The sequence below is a fragment of the Mesoplodon densirostris genome, chromosome 10 (genome assembly GCF_025265405.1).
Source record: "Mesoplodon densirostris isolate mMesDen1 chromosome 10, mMesDen1 primary haplotype, whole genome shotgun sequence".
Lineage (NCBI taxonomy): Eukaryota > Metazoa > Chordata > Mammalia > Artiodactyla > Ziphiidae > Mesoplodon > Mesoplodon densirostris.
Genome location: NC_082670.1, coordinates 26,883,517 through 26,907,938, shown reverse-complemented (window position 1 = coordinate 26,907,938; position 24,422 = coordinate 26,883,517). Strand labels below are relative to the sequence as shown.

General features: G+C 46.5%; 1 protein-coding gene across 1 annotated transcript in view; it reads left to right on the top strand.

The window, feature by feature from the left end:
• The first annotated feature begins 9,558 nt into the window (after window positions 1–9,558).
• TFAP2D (transcription factor AP-2 delta) overlaps window positions 9,559–24,422 on the top strand; it is a 53,789-nt gene continuing 38,925 nt past the window's right edge. Inside the window, exons 1-3 of the mRNA XM_060110885.1 lie at window positions 9,559–9,597; window positions 10,591–11,088; window positions 14,550–14,610. Of these exons, the coding sequence (XP_059966868.1) occupies window positions 9,559–9,597; window positions 10,591–11,088; window positions 14,550–14,610 (598 nt within the window). The remainder of the gene's footprint in view (window positions 9,598–10,590; window positions 11,089–14,549; window positions 14,611–24,422) is intronic.

Sequence of the window (24,422 nt, the reverse complement as noted above, 5' to 3'; positions counted from 1 at the left end):
CCTCTAAGTCAAAACTGAATGTACCAAAGCAGAGAAACTACATGTGCTTAGTTTTGTCACCATCTAAATCTTAGCATTCAAATTGGAACACACTCCTAAAAGACTAATGCTGTTTCAACGTATTTAACTAGGGAAAGAAACCTGTTCTCTTTAACTACTGGCACATAAATATATGAGAAGTAGATAGTGTTCAATCATACAAAGAACTGTACACTGTATTATTTATCAGAATGTCTGCATTCATTACAGATATTTCTAATATATGGCACATATTTAATACATCACAGTCTATACGTATTTTCAGGGTCTTGTACCAGAGAGAAATCTCAATGCTAAGTTTAATCTCTAATTCCTCCAAAAGGGAAGCCTTGAGAGGTGTCATTTTCACATCTGAAGATCACAAAACATTAACCCATACTGTCCCACTTCACTGAACTTCTTAAAATGGACATTCTGTGACATGATCTACTCCCAGCCAGGTTAGCAGGATACCCCTCAGGGGAAAAAGCTCCAAGTGGGTTGTCTTCTTTTCTGTGCTTATTTCTTCCTTCAGTTAAGACTCTCTACCTGAAGACAGAGAGAGAGGAAAGGAGTGAGTGGTTGAGAGAAGGAAAGGAAATTGATGGAGAGAGGATTACCAAAGGGTAGGAATAGCGATAGGCTGTTTCTGGGACGGCAATCTCCATCCTTTGCAGGAAACATTAAGAGACAGAGGAGATTTAGAGTGTGTCTATAGGTTCCCTCAAGGCTTTCTGTGAATCCAGAATGGAGAAGTGTCCCCTTCTGATTCTAGACTTCTAGAACACAGTCTTCTGACATGGAAATTAGTAGCAACGTAGACATTTCTGCGAAGACAGACAAACCAGAATTTAGTGTTGGAATGGACGGGTCATGGAAGAGAAACAGTACTCCTCATCACAATTAGGGCTGATACAAACCTAATGAGGCAACTTGACCTACCAGCAAGAAGGTTATTTGCAGAAATAAATCATAACCAATCATTTTAAAGCACACTATCATTTACAATGTTGTTTCATATACATGTACCCGCATTTAATATAACCTGGTTGTGAGAGAGAGCTAAATGGTTAAGTAACTTTTCTGAAGTCACAGAGCTAACCAGTGGCACGATCTATGTATTCTTCATCATCCTCTACTTGCTCAAAGGGAAATCAAAAGAGAGAAATTTATCTTAACAATTGTCTAAGGACCACATGAACCCTGTAACCAGAAATGGCTTTGGAGGAAGAGGCATTACCACAGCCCACCAAAAATGGCAGGGCCAAAGTAGAAAAAAAAAATTTTTTAACGGAACGTCTTGTTGGGTAAGGTGTGCAATAAAGCAGAACTGGTACAAATTTCTGGACAATATCCCTGGGCATTCCAGGCAGCAGACAGATAGTTGGAAAAAAAGGAATACGGTAAATATGGGTGGACCAGGAGTTTCAAAACAAAACTATTCAAGGGTAAGTAAAAGACAGACATGAGGTTTAAACAGCATGCACAGAGCGTGGAGATTCGGCAAGATTACATAATGAAGTCGAGAAAGTGTAAAGGCAAACACTAGCGCAGCCAAGTTGAAGAATAAAAGGGCGATTGCACCAGAGATTAAGATAAATAAAATAATAAGGCATTGTTCCAGTACATAAGGAAGAAAAGGTCAATGGAAAAATAAATGGGACCTCTGAGAGGCTGCTGGGGTAATTGACAGAAGAGGAAGACAAAGCTCTTTTAGTTTAAAAAAAAAAAAAACAAACAGAGGAGGCCTTGGTTGCCTGGTTGCCTCAAAGCTCCCCAAGGCTACTAGGAGGGAGAAGAAGCAGAGGCAGGGGCTTGGGGTCAGCAACCAGGCAGACCCACAGGGGTTGGTTAGAAGGTAGGTGATGTGATATGTGCTAGGGTGACCAGGACTCAAACTATTGCAGATGGAGAAGCACACACGCTCCCCTCCCCCAACCATGTCACTGAGAAAATGCCCAGGATATTGAGCCAAAGGTGAGACAGAAGCCTTTGAAGATTAGAAGATAGGGAGCTAAAACAGCAGAATCCCAGGAAGGCATGGGATGGGGAACCTGGGGCAAAACTGGGGGGAGAGGAGGAGGAAGAGGAGGATGAAGAGGGGGGAGAGAGAAAGTGAGAAGAGAAGAAACAAAATTCAAAAACATTTAAAGACCAAAATGTTAATTAAGTCAGGAGGAAATACAAATTAGCCATAAAAGAAGCGGGAGGGTGCGTGTAGCGGGTGGTCCATTCCCTGGATCTTGAATGAGAGGCTTTGGACTGAGTGGATGCAAGTGTCTGAGTTCTAGCTCTGGCTCTGGCCTTGTCGCTCGCTTAGTTGTGTGACTTTATACATCATATGTCAGCAAAGGGTAGGATCCTGTGACCTCTGAAGTCCCTCCCAGCCGGGTTTTCTTTGGTGCCATCTGTCCAAGGCCTGCAAAAATGGACCCTAGGGAAGCAAGGATGTCCTACTAATAAAGGCTCCCTTCTGGGGCCTTCTTAACAATACCCCCTTCCAAATAATAATACCCCACATTTATTAAATGCTCCCCTCAGTCCAGGCTAATCAAAGAGATGATAGATAGATAGATAGATAGATAGATAATAGATGGGCAATTTTTCCACTTAAGCCTCACAAGAGCCAGAGGAGCTAAGAGCTAGTAACTTTTTTTTTCCATTTTACAAGTGAGAAAATTAAGTAACTTGCTCAGGTAGAATCCGGGATTGAAGCTCAGGTTCTGTGGTTCCAAATCCAACAGTCCTGTGACTGCACAATTAGCCATCTCGGTTATGAGGGGGTCCCGGAGGCCAGCAGTGGATCCACAAAGCCACAGCCGCCGCGGGACTGGGAAACGCGTTTAAGAGGGGCCTGGCGGGTACCGCTGGCCGCCCCTGTGGCCTGGCTCCGGGTGCGCGCCGCAGCCTCAGAGCATCCATGCGGAGCCGGTCGGCCTACGCCACTGCCTACCGGGGACAGAGCCAGAACCCGACCTGCCTGGGTAGGGCGGGCAGACTCTGGAAGCCCCGCACGCAGTCCGTCACCAGGAAACGGAGGGGTCAGATCAGGGAGCCTGGATTTGTGGCCAGAGGCGTCAAGATGACCCTCCCTTACTGCAAAAGAAACCTGGGCCGGGCCTCCATGGGTACAATGTGGGTATGTTCTGTTAGGCATCTAGAAAGGAATGGAGATGTGGGATAAAAGGAGGAAATTAAAACCTGGAAAAGTTTAGATGCAGTAGAAGCCAGAAGATGTAGTAGTGGGGAAAAAAGATCTAGATTTGAGGCCCAAAGTCACTGAGTTAAAAGCTCGTGTGACCTAGGCTATCACTGAAACCTCTTTGACCCTCACGTTCACCGCTTGCCTACCTGCTGGGCGAGGGAGGGTCCAGGGCTTCAGGGTCCCCGTTTGCACTCCTACTACCTCATCCTGACACTAATACACACTCTACCTACCCCAGAATACTTAACTCCTAGGCATGCTGTAAGGATACCATGACACCATGCTCGTAAAGAGCTCGGAACGGAGCTGACACGTTGACGTGCTCAGTGTTAGCTGCTGCTGTCATTTTCCTGTTATTCTTTGCTCTATAAAAAGAAAGTAATGGGGAGAGGGAGTGTTCTCGACATCAGAGGAGCCAACACTTGTAAAAGTGCTTAGTAAACGAAGGCTCCATTTACTGAAACGGCGGCCGGCTGACTTCCCAAAACCCCTACTGCGCTGCAAGGTTAAACCACCGAGGGAGGCTAGAGCACGCAGCGCGGTCCTTTCCGAACTCATGCATTTCTTAGCTACAAGAGGCAAGTCTCCCTCGGGAGAGCTAGGCCTCAGCTTCCTGTCACAAAGAGCACAGCCAGCCCAGAGGTCTCCAGGCGCCGCGCCCTCCCGGGCTCGCCCCGCTGCCTGGGGGTGAGCGCCCCCCAGACCACGCGGGGACGACAAGGCAGGCGCTGCAGGCGCCCCGGCGGCGCTGCGGGGAGAGGGTGGGAGCCCCGGTCCGACTAGGCAGCTGCTGCAGAAGGGCGAGGAGTCCGCCCTCTCGGACGAGGGCCTCCGCTCCAAGTTTCACTGTTATCAAAGGGAAGACTTCAGACGACAGAGTTCTTCTGTTTAATTTTCGACTAATACGTTCGCGAGGCTTTTTAATTGCTTGCAAATGCATTTTCTCTGTACGATTACGGAATCCATGTTGCCTGTGGGCTGCAAGGCTAAGGCGGAATACAGATCCGCGTTAGGCTTTTGACAATCAGCCCAGAGGGCGGGGCGGTAGGGTCCTGCCGGAGGAGGTTTTACCGAGGGGGGAAAAAAAAAAAAACAAGAAAGAAAGAAAAAGAAAACGGAGTTTAAAAAAATCAATGACAACCCTTAAACTGAAATGACTGGGGAGTCTATCAGAAATGTTAATTTCCCCTAAATATCCCACAGCTCTTTTTTTAAAAGAATGGTCTGCCATTTCTCGTTTGCAATTAAGGTAACGTTTTTCAAAAAGTGACCCTTCTGTTGTTGAAGGAAGAATGGGGATGCGGGTGGGGAATACCAAGAGGAAGAAGAGTTAGCAAATCCTAACTGGAAAGGAAAGGGGAGGGACCTTTAGGAAGACACCCAGAGTTGGCACCAGCTGAGGCTAACTGAAGTAAGAAAGGCAAGCAATTCAGTTTTGGCTGGGGGTGGGGGAGGCGGAGTCTGACCCCGAGCACCTACAAACCCACGTTGCCATGACTTTTCTCCCTTAATATCCTGGTCCTGTAACTGGGTCAAGTTTTCGATGTCTGCCTCCTGCCCAGAATTTGCCTGATTTGGAGCACTCTTCTCTGTCCACCTTGGCTAATCAGGAAAACTGAATGAACCAGGGATTAGGATACTGCCTGGTGGACCCAACATGTTTCCCTTTCCACCACCTGAAGGATTGACACCACCCACCCACCCTCCCATGGTTACTACTGGTAGATGCTAGGAGAACCACGTCAGAGTAGGTCCTTGAATAAGAAGACGTTGCTAGGTCATTAAAAGCTTGAGTAACTGTGAAACTGGAGCTTCTTGAGAGAGGGCCCCAAGGGCTCCCTGTGTGGTTGGCTCTTGGAAACCCCAGGTTGAGTTTGTCTTAGACTATCCAGGATGGAAGTGCTCAGAAGGCAGGAGATTCACAAAGAAGTGAGGGCAGATAGAACCAGAATAAACACCACTAAGATAGGACAGAGCAGTTGTTTACTTTTTTTTTTTTTTTGAATCTCTAAAGTCACCTCTGCTCTTTATATGCATCCAGAATAAGGAGTGAAAGGGGCTTGGAGGCTTGGAAGGTTAGGAGAAGTACTGATGAACAGATCTACACCTCTTGGTCACTTTGTGAAAAGAACATAGTGGATTTTTCAGTGTTCCACTGTCCTCCTGTACAAGTACCCTTCCAGGGTCTTCGTGATCATGAAAATTGTCTCCTGTTGTGCCAGCTCATGTCTGGGCTCTGGAACTGTGTGCCCCACTGGAGCAGAACACACTCAATTTCATTCTTAGACAATGTACATACATGTTCTCTTAAGGCATGAGTTTAATGGATTCAATCTCATCTCTACCTTCCTCTAAAGAGGAAGAAATGAGGAAAAACAGAGGGAGGAAAGAAGATACTATGGTTGATGTATGTGTATATCCAAGGAAGTATTTTTGGTTGAAAATGCCCAAATAACTACAGTCCTTAACCACTCTACTTCACTTAGAATTATGCAAGCAATTTTGTAGGAAAAGTCTGTTCACGCAACAGGAGAACAAAGTCCGTATAAAATCCATTTGGAGGAGCAAAAGAAATCCCAAGTAGGAATAAGAAGAAAGAGGAGGAGGAGAAACACATGTTTAATAGAACTAGGGATAGGCACTTGCTTGTTGCTACTTGTCCACAAAACTCAAACACGCACTGAGTGGCAGACCCTTTCCATGGAGATGCTTGGGATTGGATGAAAACTGGGGTGACCAGTACGGTACCAGCCTAGAAGCCCAGGAAGGGACCTGAGCTTTCTACACCAGAGTCTGAACTGTAGGAAACCATTCAGAAACTCTCTTCTCTAGCTCTGGATCCTAACCAAAACAAACACGTTACATATAAAGATTTCTCTGCTGATTCCTAAAGGGACTGCGGTGGAACAATCCCTCCTGGAGTGGAGGATGGACTCAGAAGGCAGAGCAGAAGCGCTGGGTGCTAAGAGAGGCCCTCTCCAGCTTCTAGGGTGCCGGGTTGGCAGGGTTGCTCTGTGCTTTTATGAGCTATCTTGAGTGCGCGGGAGTGGGCCTGGCTTCGGGCTCAGGCTGGGATGCTCACTACCGGTTTCCCCAGGGAGGGAGCCCCAGGCGATTGTCACTGTGTCTCCAACTCACCGTGGCCAGTTAATTCAATTACACCTCCCGCTGGAGAATGTGTGGCCAGTCGCTCTCCCGGAAAGGGCCAAAGCAGAGAAAGGGGAATTAGCTTTGCTGAAAAGCCCAGCCTTTGGGTCAAGCAGGATGGCACTTATTAATTGCTCAAGACTATTAATTGGATGGGAAGGGAAGATGGTGGGGGGGACTGTCTGACAGAAACAAATCCCGCGCGCGCGCTCATCACACACACACAGACACCAAGCACAGCACACACCTGCCTCAATGAGTTTCTTTAGAAAAGGGGCGCGCCGAGCAACCCCAGAGCAGATGGAAGGGAGCTGCTGACCAGTATGTGCATATGGCGCTGATGATTTCCCCAACTTCTCTTTCACGGACAAACAGCTTTTTTTTTCTTTTTCTTTCTTTTTTTTTTTTTTTAAGTTGGGATGAGGCGAGAGGGAGCAGTTGGCCAAATGGGGTTTCCCTACAGTTTAGACGCTGGTGTGGGAAGCTGGGGCACTGGGATGGAAGGAGAGCTTTCCAAAGAAGCCATAGGCCCTGGCAAAGTAGACTCCTAAGCTAAAGGAGATGCTCTTTACCCTCCCCGCTTCATCTCCTTTAAATACAAGTTTTTTTCTCATCCCTCGTGATCTTTACTTTCCTCTAATACCACGGGGTGCGGGGGCGGTCAAGAAGCACAGTAAATGAAGCCTGGACGCCTTTTGTCTTGGTACCTAGAAGTCACTCGGGAAAACCGGGTGGGGTTAGGGAATGGAAGGGAGAGGTACGTTTGCCAGTTCTTCGGTGATGTCCAGAAGGGTTCAGACGGCCGGGACAAATGGAGGTCATTCTGTGGATGTACTCAGCTCCAGGCCAGAGCTCATTATCGGGAGTACCAGAAGTGCGGGGGCCGCGTGTGGACCTTCGCCCCGACAGGGCCAAACGCAGAGGCCAAACGCACTGGGACAGCAGTCAGAGCAGGCGGCCAAGACGTCCTGAGCCTCCTGGTCGTTCCCGAGGGAGAGGGTTTTGCGTCTGCTGCCTGGACCCAAGCCGGGGAAAGAAGGTCCCTTCGCCTTCAATGAAGATGTATCTGACAGTAGGGGAGTTGAGGGAGGGGTTTGCGGCTTATCTGAGAAGGGGCCGTCCTTTCCCATTTGAGCTGGGATTTACTGGGAAACCAACAAGAGCCACCAGGAAAAGCGCGTCTGGCCATTCCCCAGATAACCTGCGGGCCCTGTAGATTCTTCTGGGGGGAGCTTTGTACCTCCGCAGGGGAGGGCGTTCCTGGGGCAAGGTGTTGGGGGCAGGCCCCGGCTGCCACGGACGCGTATTTTGTCTGTGGGTGGAATATAGAGGCCTCTCTCAGTCCTGGCAAACAAAAGATTCCACTGCAAGCATTTTGGGAGTCAGCCTCTCAGTGGCAATGGCCTTCATCTTACCCCTCCTACTTAAAGATCAAGTTGGTCATTCTTCCTTTTCATCTTCGTTGGGCTGACTTCATTAGACCAAAATATGGAATTTCAAGAAGTTGGGAGGGGGGCACTTGCGCACCCTGAAAAGGGGAGCAAGTGTTGGCAGCTGATCCTTGCGCAGGACTGAGGCATCACGGATCTCCATTTCAGACAGTGCATTTCAATTCTTGTCGTGTGCCTTTGTCCATTTATATAAAGCAAAGAGCGCTGAGTGACAGCCCCAGTTAGCCTGCATGAGCAGATCCTAATAAACCCTCCCAAACCCCGACCTAAAAAAAAAAGAAAAAAAAAAGCCACATGCCTGCCTGTTTGCCTGCGGCTTATTATTAAGACACCTTCTCAGCTTAAACACTCAAAAGCTAACCAAATGAAATGGCAATTAAGACGAAATTACCCCTTCTATCTCTGAGATGAGTCTGGGGCCAGCCGGTTCTTAGGAGGTAGGCAGGGCTGGTGTGCGGACTCAGCAGAGCCTCAGTATTGCGGGCCTGTAGCCACTGCTACCCGCTCTAGGCGCTAGACCACTTGATGCGGGAAGATGAATTTTGAATGAAGTAAAACTCAAATACTGTTTGGAAGTCGAGAAATCCACCGAGGAGACGGAGATAAGTGTGCACTGCCTCCTTCATGCCCTCTCTTTGTAAAATATTACTTTCAAACATTTAAGGGTTTTGGGGGGTAATGGTATTCAAATACCTGGTGCCCCTGCTATATGGTCCATACAACACAGACCCCCCCCATTCAGCAGTCTTTTCGAAAAGGAAGTAGGAAAACACAAAAAGAGGGGGGAAATGGGTTGGGTTGAGGAGTGGAAGACAACGTTTCACCTAAATGTAGAATCTTGTCACAAGTCTTTATTCTCTTATATTTTTCTTAAATAGATTGCCAGTTACACTATTTCTTTATGATGGAAACTTGGGACTGTCCATCATGGTTATTTGTTTTAAAGCTGCTGAAAGTGTAAGCTACTGCCAGGTGTTGCCTTTCAAAAAAGGGAAAAGAACCCAAATTCATGTAAATATGGAAAGAGGAGTATTGTTCCCACTTGGGCAAAGGCAGATACCCCAAGTCTGGGTGAAATTGATTTGGGTACTCGTTGGAAAAAGCAGCTTTCAGCATCCAGGGAGTGGAACCAATAGGCATGAACACTTACTTGTGTAAAAGGAAGCTTTAATTAATATATATTTCTATCTCTAATATATACACATCGGGGCTAGATCTCTATCTTCACAATAAAATGTGTACAAATGCTCTCTGCAGAGATGAGTCCCCACCTCAGTCGGTATAGAAAAGCATGATAAAGGTTGGAAAAAATGGATAAAAATGTTGAAAGAACCTCCAGTTCCTTATTAGGCGAAGATACAATATTTATTCCTTGTCTCCTGGGATAAATCTCTTCTGCCTATTGTCCTCCCAGTTCTCAGTGCTGATGCTTAATTTTCAAAACTTCTATATTACCAAGGGACCTACGACATCAGCCAAAGAAATACTCAGCAAGTACAAAATCTGTTCCAGGGAGCTGCTTTTGTGCAGAGGGAAAATTTTGTTCCTACAGGTTTTTAAGTGGGTACGAGGCAAGGAGCTATCTGATCCGGGCAAAGCCATTACAATTTAGATCTCTATCTATAGAACACTTTTTTTTCCTTAAAAAAAATTGGAAAATACAAGAAGTTTGGATTTTTTTCCCGATTCTTTTTTTGGAGGGGGAAATTGCATCGTAAGCTTTCGGAGAAACCCAACATGTCAACTACCTTTCCGGGACTAGTCCACGATGCCGAGGTATTATTACTTTTTTTTTTTTTTTGAGCGCGCGTGTGTGTGGCGGCGGCGGCGTGGCGGCGGCGGTGGCAGCTTCCCCTGTCTCTAATTTATATCGGACCGTTACGTTTAATTATAATCTGGCTTTTGGGGGGAAGTTAAGGAAGGAAAAGGGAGAAAGTTCGTTATGACATCTGTCGCCAGGAAGGGCAACTCTCTGCCACGTTAAGAAACATTTGGCATAATTAGGGGGAAAAACATAATCCTAATGATAAAGAAAGGGAGGAGGGGTGAGGAGAGAGAGATAGAGCTGGGAAAAAGATACTCAGGAAGGCAAAGAGACTGATGGGGTGGGGGGCGGTAGGTGGACAGGGGGGTGGGGAACACGCACCCCTTTTGGAATGGGCTTATTCTAGGAGACTAAAGCAGAAAGGGGGGGTCGGATTCCCTGCCCCAAATGGTTAAGAAAATGAGCACGTTGGGCGATTTGCACAGACTGGATTTTTTTTTTTAATATATCGATAAAGATTTTGAGCAGCTCTGGCAGAATATCCCAGCGTGGACAGCCGCGGCATCTTGTCGTTGGCAGCGGGTTGGAGTGGCGAGGCGCTGCGCCCGTGGACGCTCTCGGTCTGCTGCCCGCAGCCCCGGAGTCAGTGGCAAACCTGGCTCCCGGGGCCGGCTCCCTGCGCAAGTTGGGCAGGGGCTGTGTGTGCGTGTGTGTGTGTGCGCGCGCGCGCGTGTGTGTATGTGTGTGTGTGTGTCACCCGCACCTATATAGGGTGGGGGATTTTTTTCCGAGCTCTCGACTGTGAGGACGAGGCCGCCCACCCCCAGTCCGCCCGCTCGCACAGGCTCCCTGGCGAAGGCGCGCAGCCCGGCTGCGGCTCGGCACGAGCCCTGCGCGCTCGCGCCCCTCAGAGAAAGCTCCCGGCTCCGGGAGAGCCGCGCCTCGGTTGCAAAATGACAAACCTCAAGTTTTTCTGCTCTCCCTTTTCCCCCTCTTCCTTCCAGATACGTCACGACGGATCAAACAGCTACCGTTTGATGCAGCTTGGCTGTCTGGAGTCCGTAGCCAATTCCACTGTCGCCTATTCCTCCTCCTCCCCTCTAACTTACTCCACCACCGGCACCGAGTTTGCGTCCCCCTACTTCTCCACTAACCACCAGTACACCCCGCTCCACCACCAGTCCTTCCATTACGAGTTCCAGCACAGCCACCCGGCCGTCACCCCCGATGCCTACTCTCTGAACTCGCTCCACCACTCGCAACAGTACTACCAGCAGATCCACCACGGGGAGCCCACCGACTTTATTAACCTGCACAATGCGCGGGCGCTCAAGTCGTCCTGCCTGGACGAGCAGAGGCGGGAGCTGGGCTGCCTCGATGCCTACCGCCGCCACGACCTGTCCCTCATGAGCCATGGCTCTCAGTATGGAATGCACCCAGATCAAAGACTCCTGCCAGGGCCCAGCCTGGGGCTGGCCGCCGCGGGAGCCGACGACTTGCAGGTAAATAAGCATGCGGCGAATTGGCGCCCTCCCCTCCTCTCCTCCCCCTCCCGCGCCGTTAATAATCCGACTGTAAGCCGTCTCCCAGCGCCACCACCTCTCTCTCTCTCTCTCTCTCTCTCTCTCTCTCTCTCTCTCACACACACACACACACACACACACGCACACACACCACTTAGGGAAAGTTATCAAAACAATTAAAGGAGGCGTGTGCCACTCTGTCCCTCTCATTGGAGCAGGCATTTCACCTGGACGCTCGGGAGTCCAGCTAGCTGCGGGCCCCCCCACTTTCCGGCGGTCTGCACTGAGGTCTTTTGTGAATCCACGTTTCTGTCCCTGAGGCATGGGGTGGGGGAGATCACGTAGGCTGGGGTTGAGCCAACTGGACTCAGAGTAAGACCCGATGAGTTGATGACCAATCGCACCCTCAGTCTCGGCGCTTTGCTGCGTCTACCCTCGTGTTCCAGGCATTTGTCCTAGACTGAGCTTGTGGGGCGCTTACTATGAATTGGGGGGGCTGGTTTGTTCTCAGAACATTTGGGGGACCCTGAGCGCCAGCGAAAATTCCACCAAATATCCTAGATTGTTGTGGACAGTAAAGAATCGCAAATGTAAGCCTCAAAAATTTACCCCAATGAAAGGCTGTGCACAATGCACTTGACCGGGGTGTGGGCTTGAGCCTGATGCTCGCCGCCTGAGCAGCATCCAATCCCGTCACCTGGCTGAACGATTCACAACTTTGTTTTTACTCTCCAAGCCATTAATTTTGAGAAAAGATGCAACTCCTTAGAAAGAAGGAAAGGAAACAAGGGAAGAGAGACGGGGAGAGAAAATGAATAGGAAGGGAGGAAGAAAGGAGAAAAGGGAGGGAGGGAGCGAGGGAGAAAGTAATAAAGGGAGAAAGAGAGAAAGGAAGAAGGAATTCAGATATGGTGAAGGCCATGACTCAATCAAATGATCTCTCCTACTTTCTCTCTTAATGTATTTTTGCACATTGTTTGCCAACAATAGAATATATGATTATGCAGACATACTGTCACAGCCACATTTCAAACAAATAAGTCCACACATGTCCCAAACAGAACCCAGAAGACACGAATTTGTGCATTCTTTTGGCTGAAAGTACAGCTCTGCCTGCGAGTTCACACGAAGGTGGCCACTTTCTCCAAGGTCCCCAAAATGAAAGGAGAGACACTGGAAGAGCACGAGTCGGAGACATAAGAGATCCCTCGTTGCGCACAGAAAATCTTTCCCCCTCACTTACCTCTGAGCAAGGGATTATTTAAAAATTAAAGTGAAAGCCCTTACAGTCCCAACAAAGAGCCCAAGCCACAAAATCGGTGCACGAGAAAAAAGATTTGGCTCCATAAACCTTGCTTTCTACATTTACATTCACAAAATAATTTTATACGCTCAGGGCATTTTTACATTTTTCACAAGGATCTCCTTATGTCTCAAGAGGAAAAAAATCTGCCATTCAATGCTTAGCTCAACTAAAACCTATTTACTCCTTTTAATAGCCACGTCTGCCGCTGATTTTTTTGTATCTGTACAAATTTTTTTCCTGTGCTAGGCACAAAGCCGGGCATTTTTCAAAAGAGGGGATTAGAACATTTGCAAGCACGAGACAAAGAGCGAATCCCGTGCAAAAGAGCACCGTAGTTTATCCAATTTTCGACTTAGTGCCATTCAACTGGTCATTTATGCAATGTCATCCGACCAAACAACATGTTTTACTTATGAGGGGGAAAAGTTTGTTAAGTGAAGAGACAAAGATTCATTTCCTCTAAGAAAATAAACATCTTAACGGTGCGCCAGAGACCGGGAGGGAAAGTGATTCACTTCCTTGGAGAACTTCCGGCCTCTACCTTTTCCATTTCAGATATTTTGAAAACTTTACTTTCATCCTATGTCTTTTAACATTCTTAACCTCCTTTTTGCCATTTTTTGCTCATACTGAGGGAAAATTCATCATGAGAGAAACACTCCAAGACACTAGAAGAAATAGAGGAGAATGGTATATGATATATTTATGTATCTATGTCTACAGAAGTGTGTATATACATTTTTGATATAGATATAGAGGCAAGTTGTAAGTCTGGCAAGTTATTTTCTTCCACTCCTCCTGGACTTAGTTGTCAGAATGAAAAAGAAAAAGAAAAAAAGTCATAGCTACTTTTAAAAAGAGAAATGGGGAGGGGGTGTGTGGGAGAAACCCGTCTCTCTCCTTTTATTTCTTCCTTTTTAAAACATTCATCAGCATATGCCTCATTTCAAATGCAACAAATGTAAATATACTTTTCCCTGCACAGAATTTTAAGTGAAAGTCCAATGGTTTGGAGGGCGGTCTAAGTCTGCCTAACAGATGCAAACAGTCTTGTGGCTTCAGTTCCATCTTTGAGTCCCCTAAAAAGATTTGCTATGGCCAACAAAGGAAACTGTCACACCTTTTCCCATCACCGCTTTAATTTATGCTCAGTCTCCAACTTTTTTTTTTCATATTGATTTGATAATCACTTTAAGGCAGAACAGTTAAAATAAGAAAGAACTCGTGAGTAGGTTGAAAAGGGGGGTCTTACAGGCCTGCCTCAATATGGTGAAAATGGAGAAGCGAAAGGGAGCCAGGGCTGTAAAGGTTGTTTTGTAAAGTGGGTTTTTATTATGCACCGACTCTCTCCGCATTTACTTAACTCTTCACGGGCTGTTGGGTAGGTTAACACCCTTCAAGGCCTCTTTCAAGTCCAATACCTCGTTTGTTTGTAAAGGAAAATGAGCCTTTAACACATTTCGACTCAGAAAAAAGAAAGAAGACAGAGAGAGAGAAATTTTTATTTTTCTTAATCAAAAATCAGCAGACCTTTTCCTCCTTCCCAGCTCAAATGATCCCTCAATCCATTAGGAGGCTGAAGGTCTACAGTGAGTGACACTGAAGGTGTTTCCTCCATAAGACACACTTTGGGTAGCATGATAGGATGCTCCTACATCTGGGGTAAAACAGAACCCTCATAAGATATCTTGAATCCTGCGCTTGAAATAGCTCCTATGAGCTCCCAAGAAACCCACAGTGCCAGACTTGACACTTCTGGTGTAATTTGCTCCACGCAGAAAGTGCCGTGGAAACTGTCTATATATATGCTATGTGCCTTGATGGGGACTCAAAGGGTTTCTCATTCTCTTATGCCAAGATAAAAGGCACTCCTGTGCTTTGAAGTGTAATATTGTATGGTGCTGTAAAATGCATACCTTAAAATTTATACAACTTTTAGATTGTGGTTTTTCTGGCACTTTTTCCCCTTAAAATTGTGTGTGCTGCCAAACTTGCTTCAGCTCAATGGTTGCATTTAAATGTCTACCATGGGGTTATGGGGAGACGGGGTTCGGGGTGGGACAGGTTGAAAGACTTAATTAACGTGTCTATTAGTATCTATATGAGTGACTTTCTTTCTTTTTCTTTTATTAAGGGCTCTGTGGAAGCCCAGTGTGGTCTCGTTCTCAATGGCCAAGGTGGAGTGATAAGAAGAGGTAAGTAACAACTTATTACAACTAAACATTCTTCTCTCATCTGTCACTTTGTCTTGAAAGTCCAGTGATGCTTTTAAACATCAGATCCCCATCTGATGATAAAGGAAACAATGACTCTTGGTCAATCACTCTTGTCCCACACAGGCATACCCACATTAGAAAGCTTCCCTTCCTCCACTGAGGCTTGAACCAGCCTGTGTCCAAAAGGCTGTGATAGAAGAGATTTGCTGCTCCTCAATGGAGCAGTGACAGAACCAAAGTTAGAGGCAAAAAAAAAAAAAAAGGGGGGGGGGGAAATCCTTCTCACACTCCCTTTCCCCATCACCACATCCTCGAGCAGAATTTCTGGTCTCTTTTAGCCCTAAATGTGCCAGCCACAGCCTGGGTGTTTGAGGTAATGGTGTTAGCTTGAGGCTTTGAAAGGTTAAATTCATTGGGCTTCAGGGAAGGCTAATGAAACACCAATATTGTAACTGCCCTCGTTTTTCTAAGTGTCCAGAACATTTCTTTCTTTAAGGGAGGGTGAGAGGAGGAGGTGGTGTTAACTGTACCGGATAAAGCTCTCTTGTTCCCATCTGTTGAGGGAAACATCTGAATCCAGAGTTACCCATGGAATTGGAAGGTGGGGGGAAGGCAAGGGTGGAGAGCTGTTGATTTTGGCTCAGACACCGATGGGGGCTGCATCTCAAATATTCCATTCTGACAAAAGGTTTTGAACTATGACATTTTAAGGGCCTCAAGGCAGTGCCAATTTTGCTGGCTTCCCCACTTCACTGTACCCAGAGCCTCTGAAGCTTATTTTCCTAGCAAGCTGAGTAACCCGAGGAGCACACAAGGCAAGGCGGACCAGCTGTTATCCCAACTTCATACGAATTAATAAGATGTGGCCTATTCACTAGGACTAATTCCAGCTCCAGGGCCGCAGTTGTCTCTAGTAACCGAACCACTAAAAACGGAGTCACTTCTGATGGCACCAAATAATTGTCCTTCAGTCCCTCTCCATCCCTTTCAAAGCTTGTTAAAAGACTCCAGTGCTTTTCCAAAGAAAAATATGCATCTATAGGAAGCAATGGATTATCTCATGTTTAAACTGCAGGTTTTACAACCCAATGTCCAATGTGAAACTCCATTTAAATTGAGGTGGGAAGAAAACAGAGTTTTCCTTTGGGAAACTGACTATTGTCAGAGTGGATATTTGGAACTTCCATTACATGGACAATGGCTATTTAAATCTGTTGCTTCACCCTATGGCGATTTGAAAATTATTATTTTTTAAACTGCCAGTGTTGCTCCACAGAGATTTTTTAAAATGGGCCGTATTAAGCTTGTCAGCCAGGCCAATACTCAGCCATTTTGAAATGACATGAAATAGGCCCAGACTAGTGAAAATTGAAATAAAATATACATATTATTGGAGAGAGGGATTAAAATACACAATGAAAGAGGGACCAGGTGACGTGCTGATCCGGGTCCGCTGGGGCGTTCACACTAAAGGTGAGGCCAAGCACTCAGGGCGCACGGAGATGTCGGTGGTGCTGAAGGACAGCGCCACTAATTAGAGCCCGGAGCTGCCTCCTCCCAGAGCCCGGCTTGCGCTACTGCGTTTTTGCGTTCAGTTCCGCACTTGCTCCAACATCACTTTCTCAAATGCTTGGCAATTACATCCGACCGTACAATAGCTGGCAGGGGGTGAGAATTATTGGAGGCCGAGGCGGAGAGCTGCAAGGGAGGAGGCTGTGCAATCAGTTGAATTTTCAGAAAGAGATTTACGGGATAGCCCTCACCACCCGCCCAAGAAAGGCCAAAGCTCTCCCGTCACTACAAGATGGAAACTACATTCCTATCCTCTCAGGGCCATGGAAATGGTCTTCCTTAGGTGATGTTTGATTGCTCTTGTAGAATTCGGTGTCATTCACCTAAAACTAGGAGCCGAATTTATTTTAAACCAAACATTGATCTTTTAGAAGAACAGCGTGGCTCCAAGGAGAGAGGGGAGGTAACTTGGGGTTTACGTCTGTATTGTTTGACTAAAGCCTAATCCTTCCCCCTTCCATGCAAAGGAATTCAGAATTTAGCTGCTGAGTTTTTTCCATTTCCACATGTCTTAGAGAAAGGCCAATTAATTTAGTTGAGCCTCGGAGACCAGGGTGTGTGTCTCTGTGTGTCTGTTTACTCTGAAAGGATCAATGTTCATGACAATTTGCAAATGGATAGCAAGGAAGTCTTGCATTAAAAGGTGATGTTTGTCCTGCCACCTGCCCAGCTCCGTCATCTCAGGACTCCCCGTTTTTGAAGAAACGCTAAGGAAGTCCCTTCTCTCTATTGTCACTGGTAGCACACAGGATTCTAACATCAACAGCTCGAGTCACCTTTGTTCATCAAAAATCGGGAGGGCTTTAACTCAAGCGCTCTGCTCTGTCGCCATATTGTGCAATAGCTCAGATGGAAAAGTCTGTTTCTCTTCTAATCCATGCTTTACAGGTGACTCGCCATATGAAACATGATTTCTTGAAAAGCAAAACTTTTTGCCATTTTTTCCTCTCCTGCTGAGCTCTCGGATGCACTTACATTTCTAATGATTTCCAGAATTTACTGTGGGAGGAAAAAAAATAGATTTCACTTCTCAAGACCCCTGGATGCTCTTTTAGAAAAAAAAGACAGTGCCCTAAATGCCCTACACGAATTCACCAGGGAGAGGCTGTCCTGTTTGCAGTGTGGTATGTGTGCTTGTCGGGGGGAGGTGTGTGTCTCAGTTCTTTAAATTTGGCCACTTCTGTTTGCAAAGAACAAAATACCATTTCCCTGACTCACTCTGGTAAGTGGCAGTTACACTGTTCTTGCCTATAATGAAGCCCTATAGCCAAAGAACGCGGAAGAGGGGCAGCGGCGAGGTAATTACCACCTAGATAAAATATTTGCCACCGCGTCGGAGGTGCAGCTCCCCGAGCGCTCACTCTCGGTTAATGGCGTGCGCGATTTTGCCCGCAGCTCCGCCACTCCAACCATCAGAACCAATAATCTTTACTTTACCCTGTGCTCGCGTATCGATAGCTTCTCTCGCCTCCGGCACTGGCTTTGATATGTTAATATTTCTGAGTAGCAAATTCTGCAGAGATCATATTAATGTTGTACGTACAGAGTGGAGCTTTGCCTTCGTTGAATATTCAGATACTGGGTTTCAAAAGGCATCTCTTGAAGAAATGAGGCTTCTATTTACAGGAGTCGTCTGTGTTTTTAATCATTAAAAAAAAAAGGAGAAGAAGAAGAAAAAGAAAGGAAAACCCACTCTTCTTTTCCCCTTGAATCTTCTGAGGCTCCCTTATGGCCCCTTCCCCTTTGTCAGATGCTCATCCCTTTCATTTCTCGCTCTGAGAATTTAATAGTAGGAGAACAATGTTGATGACGACGATGATGATGATGAAACTAATAATGAGAGGATCCCGATTGGAAATGCAGGGGTAGGGGTTCAGTTGGCCCATGGCTTTCAGAAGAAAATGGAGATGAGATGAGAAGACCCAGCTTTTTCATATTTGGGTGGAAAGTGACATTTTGGCCCTGGTCTTTTTTTGTGAAATCGGGATGGCAAACTCAAAAAAAAAAAAAAAAAAAAAGGAAGAAAAAAAAGAAAAAAGTGAAGAGGGGAAGCACCCTTGTTTCGCTTTGTGATCACTCTGCCTTGCAGCCCCAGGCTAATTTCAGAAGCTTAAATACCGCCATAGCCTCTGGGCCACGCGGAGAGGGAGCGGACCCGGCCACGGGCAGGAAGGAGCGCTTACTGGATTGCCCGTGGCTACACAAAATACAAACTACTTTGAATCAAAACATTTTGGGGGAATTAATATGATCTGAACTCTGCACGTTTTAAGAAAGCTGGAGCGCGTCAGATCGCTTAGAGGTGACTGGCACGCCAGCGGAGGCATTTACGCTGCGGTGCAAACACTGTCAGATCTGATTTAATTTCAAAAAAAAAAAAAAAAAGCTTCCGTGAAAGGGGGCTTACCATCAGTCGCCCAGTCTGCCATTAACCGGGTGGATGGACCCGACCACTCTTCCCGTCTGCAGCCTTCACGGCTGTCCACAGGCGGCTTGAGCAGAAGGATGAGATTTCCTTTGTTTTTTCGGGTTTCGCGAGGGCCCTGGGCTTTGGAACTGGAGTTAGAGAGAGACTTTGAGTCTTTCAGCAGCTCCTGGAAGGAGTAAGATTAAAGGGGTGTGTGTGTGGGGGGGTGAGAAGCCCTGTTCCTCTTCTTTTGTCAGAACCCCTGGAATCTCTCTTTACTCAGATCACCAAAACTCATCTCTGTGGCTCATCCACTGTGAAAATATTGTCAGAAATACACCTGGGGCTTCGTTTGCCGTCTTAGTCCCCAAACACAGATGCTGCAGATGCAGAATTCAGTCTCCTTTATATGAAGTATAAAATTCATGTACCAAAGGATCTAGAGGCATGGTTTGCTGGAAATCTATTTTAGGGGGAGGGGGGCTACTTTTCCATAGCCTACTGGTGTCTCTCTAATTTCTTTATTGCTTTGAACATCACCAAAAGCCAAAGCAGGCTCTGCACACACGTTACACACCCACCACTACCTTAAACCAGTAGGTCTCTCCGTGCAGACCTCCCTTTCTTTTGTTCTGCGTGGAATCTCGACCTGGATAAGCGCATTCAGACTTGGTAACCCAGTAATACCTGTAACGACATATCCTTCCCCCAGACAGTGCAACTAGCTGCGGATACGGCATCCGAGGCCTATTTGATTGCAGTTAGGCCCCTTATCCCTTTACTGTTTGATTACAATTAACATCTGCTTTGCGTGGACGGAGGGGATTACGTGGGGCTGGGGGGGTGGGTAATTGGGGCTGAGAAGGGCGAGAGGCTAGAGAGAAAGCAGCCGAGAATGCTCCTACCCCACCCCGTTTACACGCGCACCTCACAGAAATGCAGCCGCAGAACAAACAGGGACAGGAAACTCCTGTAATCACTTACACATTTTTTAATGTGTCAGAAAAAAACGAGCGATCACTGGAGATGAAGAAGGGAGATAAAAAAAAATCCCTGCCATTTGTATTTCTTTCATTTGAATTGTAAACATCTGTTTGGCTGTAAGGCGAACAGAACATTTATTTTGCTCTCCAGATTTGGTCTAATGATGTCGACGCCGAGGCGGCGGCGAGTGGGGCGGCGCTGCGGCTTTGGAGAGGCTGCGCGCACTGGCCCGCGCCCGGAAGCCCGCCGGGAAGTATTGATCGCACCTGCGGAGCGCGCGGGACCTCTAGCCGTCCTCAGCTCTGCTCCGAGGCGGGAAGGCACCCAGAGGGAAAGAGTAGCTTAGAGGCAGCTTTAGGGGTTCCAGGGGAGCCGCAGTTCCTGAGAGAGGGCCCGGACTCTTTCCTCTGCCCTAATTGCCTGGAAGAAGAAGAGGAAAAGCGGACCCAGGCATTGGCGCCTGGCTTTCCGATTCCGTAGCTGCGTAAAAAGTGGGCGGGTCTTGTCGCGCTCTGCAGCTTGCATCCAGCGCCGCGGCAGTTGCTCAACACAATGGTAAGGTTGAGTGGCCTTAACTCGGGTGAACGAGCACGCGTGCGTCCGTTTTCCGTTGTACCTCCTCACAATAAATAAGGGAAATAACTGGAGCAGGTGTGAGCATCCCCATTTTTGAGATAGGCAGACTGAGGCCCAGAATTCCTCGCCTAAGGTCGCATGGGTCACTTGTTGGCCAACCTTTTACCTCTTTCCCTCCCCCACATCGTCCCCAGCACGCCAAGGCGGGTGCAGCCCCATCCCCGTGCTTTTTTGGCCCCACGGGATCTGACAAAGTCTGGCCGCTGGAGGATCTGCATCTCTGTGTTTTGTGCTGGTTTTGTTCCCCACACAGGCTTTGGTTGACTTTTCACTGTAGTTTTGGCAAAGTTATCCCTTTTATGATAGCCACGTCCTAACAAGTGACCTTGAGTAGATGATTTCTTATGCTGTTACTATAGCTACCCATCTGAGTTTGCAGCATCACTGGAAGTAGGAAGCTCTATCTCCAAATGTCGATTTTTAAATTAGTAAATCCCATGGAAGTATTGCGTCTGTGCACTATGAATGGAAAAGGGATGTACTCTAGAGAAGTTCGGCATGAGGACCCTAGCTATGGCACCAGAGACACCCCTAACTGGAGTGCTGGGTCTAGAATGAATATTGCATAATTTTAATAAGAGCTGACATGCGACACAGACACCAAGAGGAACTTCAGCTAGTGACACTGGGGAGGAACACTCTAAATGGCTTGACGTAGTTGACCCTTCATGACTTTCCTTCTTTGAAATCTCATCATTGCCGTCTGTAGTCTGGAGCCCCTTAGAGATGTCCCACCTTCATTCCAAATGCAAAGCTCTGGTTATGTTGACCTATTACTCTTTTCTTTCTCCTTAAAAAATAAACCACTGGGAGGAAAGATATCAGGTTCCCCACATGCTGCTGTAAGCTCTACAAGTTGCCAAATCTTTAACCAGGACAAGAGAGTTCCCCAAGGCTGCAGCAATGCCAAGTATCAAAGTAACAGAAATTCCCTTTAAAGATGCTGTGACATAAAAAATAAAAGACTCTGGAGTTGATGGCTAATCCTGAATACAAAATAAATCCTCCAGGCAATTTGTGTGTGCATAAAGCATATTCTTAATATGCAGCCTGTGTGACTTACCTAATAAATGCTTATTTGAGCATAAGCCAGAAGGCTAACCTGGATGCAGGAGAGAAGACCCAGGGCCCAGAGAGTTCTCCCTTGGCTAGCTGGCAGACTCAGTGACTTCCCTGAGAGCAACTGGCTTTCAGGGGGTTCACTTTGCCCAAAGAGGGCAGTTTCCCAGTTGGAGAAAGCCCAATATAACTCCTTCTTTTACAAAAATTATAATCTTCTGCAACTCCCTAAATTTGATTTTTAACCTACCGCAGATGAACAAAGATAGGAAAGTTCTAAAATTGTGCCCTTTCCTTTCCTGGAAAACAACACGTACGTTCATAATAAACTTGAGACCGGTTGGGTGAGATTCTTGTGTTCTCCACTGTGTGTGTACTTGGCTAGCATGCAAGAGAGGAAGATTTATGTAAGAATATAAATTTGCTGATGATTCATAGTGACCATGGTTGAAAGCCCATTTTCAGGAGAAAATGTGTGAATTTTGAGTAAAAACATTATTATTTATTTACTTTCTTTTTCTTTTCTTTTCTTTCTTTCTTTCTTTTTCTTTTCTTTTTTTGGCTGTGCATACAGCTTGTAGGAACTTAGTTCCCTGACCAGGAGTTGAAGCCGGGCCCCCAACAGTGGAAGCTCGGAGTCCTAACCACTGGACCACCAGGGAACTCCCTTATTTTCTTAATATTTTTGCTTCAAATGACCTTACTATTGCCTAAGTCCTAAAGCTAACGGGGTCATGGTTCTTACAACATGACAATAAAACCCAGATTCACTGATATCTAGCTTACTTTCCTGTTCATCTCAACTTTTGACAGGACACTTGAGTTTACTTTTAAAATACATTTTGCATCTAGAGGTAAAAAGTGAGAGTATCAGTGAAAGTATATTGGTAGTTTCTAGACCAGAAATCTGCAGAAATTATTATTATTATTTGTTTAAAAATTCTCTGTGAGAATGTGCGGTGGGGAAGCACAGTTGAATTTGGTTTTCCAGCTCCTGAGGCAGGCATTTGTACATTTTTTCACTATGTTGGCCACAAGTTTAACTGCCAAGAAGAAGATTTCATTTCGATCATTGAGACTATGACCTTTCAGGCTTCAAACTGAGGGCAGGTTTCCAGACACTAGCATTGGGAATTTAGCCAAGTGTACAGGACTCGTCTTCCAGCCTGTAGAGAGCTGGCTGCTTGGATGTTCTCAATATCCGGTCTCATGTTTTGGAGTAGGGGGCATTCAGGGTGATCTCCAGCCTCGGAATGCTTAGGGAGAAAGACCCGGGTCCTAGCACTTTCAGGGGAATCTTGGATAACTGTAGGACAGCAGGAGGAATTCCAGAAAGTACAGGGGTAGAAACACTTTAAGAGTGGGGCAAAGTTAGCCTGTTCTCTGCACCCAGGTCCAGGGCCCCTTTGCCCTTTTAAACATCCTCCCAGATTCCTTAGCCCCTGTGCCTAGAAAACACACCTGAATCTGAATGCCACAGACCTGATCGACATGACATTCCATCTGAGCTGCTTAGTCAAGGAAGGGAAGGCAGGTGGTGAGTCCTAGACCAGTGCTTCTCAAAACATAACGAGCACATGAGTCACCTGAGGGACTCGTTCAAATGCAGATTCTGACTCAGAAGGTCTGCGGTTGGGCCTGAGATTCTGCATTTCTAACAAGCTGCCAAGGAGATGCCAATGCTGCCAGCTGAGAACTACCCTTTGAGTAAAAATATTGGACAACACTCTCCTGCCCATTTTTCTCCCTCCACCTACTTTTTTTTTCATTTCCCTCATGGAACTTAACCATTTTCTGGAGATGGGTCTTAAGATTACCCATAACTGAAGAAATACAATGTATGCTCAGAAAAGCAACCTTTGAATTTGAACTTGCCACTGAGCCTCCAAAGCTCTGCCCTCAGATTGTTCAGTGCACAGGGAGGAGCCTTGGATCCTGAGTCTGTACAGCCACTGCATTAGCAGCGTGGACACTGGCTCAGGATTTTTGCTTTAAGGGAGGATCTGGCAGTAGGAAACCCTCCCCACTGATGATCGCTTTGGGTCCTCGAGTCTACTGCAGCTGCCTGAGGTTAGGGGATGTTCTCTGTTATTCCTGGAGGAGAGAAAAGCTCCAGGGGGCTTTCTGGACCTTGGAGACGGAAGGCTTCTGCTCCAGGAGCCCCAGCAGGGCGAAATAGCGTTAGTGATTTTTTTGTTTTGTTTTGTTTTGTTTTGTTTTTGCGGTACGCGGGCCTCTCACTGTTGTGGCCTCTCCCGTTGCGGAGCACAGGCTCCGGACGCACAGGCTCAGCGGCCATGGCTCATGGACCCAGCTGCTCCGTGGCATTTGGGATCTTCCCGGACTGGGGCACGAACCCGTGTCCCCTGCATCAGCAGGCGGACTCTCAACCACTGCGCCACCAGGGAAGCCCCAGCTTTAGTGATTTTGCTAACAGCAGTTAACTTTGCTTTGTTCTCTACTAGTAATAACGATAATAACAAATACAGTAATATTATTGGCCATTAACATTTAATATGTTACTGTTACTATGTTCTAAGTCTGGTGCTGTGTTTGATTGACTGTGTGTGCTGATCCTGACGGCTGACATATGTAGAGAAATTTGACCAATTATCCACTCACATGGGTTGAGAGTTTCTGGCAATGGGCACATGATTTTTAGTGGTACCTGGGGATTGAATGACTCTGGTGCCTATAGTTGTTAGTTGGACGAGGGGAGAGAGATGGCACTTCTCAAACATTTTAGAAATGAGCTTCAAAAGTTTTGTCTATATAGTAAGTCATGGATTAAAAAAAATCTATCTATTGTGTATATGCGTGCACATACAAAAACATACACACACAGAGCCATGGATATATAATACCTACCCTTTGTGGGTATTTACCTAATTGAAGTGTTTCTTGATGTGGATGATGTCAAAATTAACTTTGGTGGGCCAGCCAACACTCCACAGGATGCTAATTTTGGCTAAAATAGTTTAATTTTTATACCCTCACAAATATTTTCTGTGTGATATTTGAAAGGAAAACCTTGAGTGTTATTTGAAAGGACATCTTCAGAGCAGCTTTCTGAGACGATCCAGGTGATAGATGTATAAGGAAAATTGTGCCATGTGTTTCCAAATCCTATGTA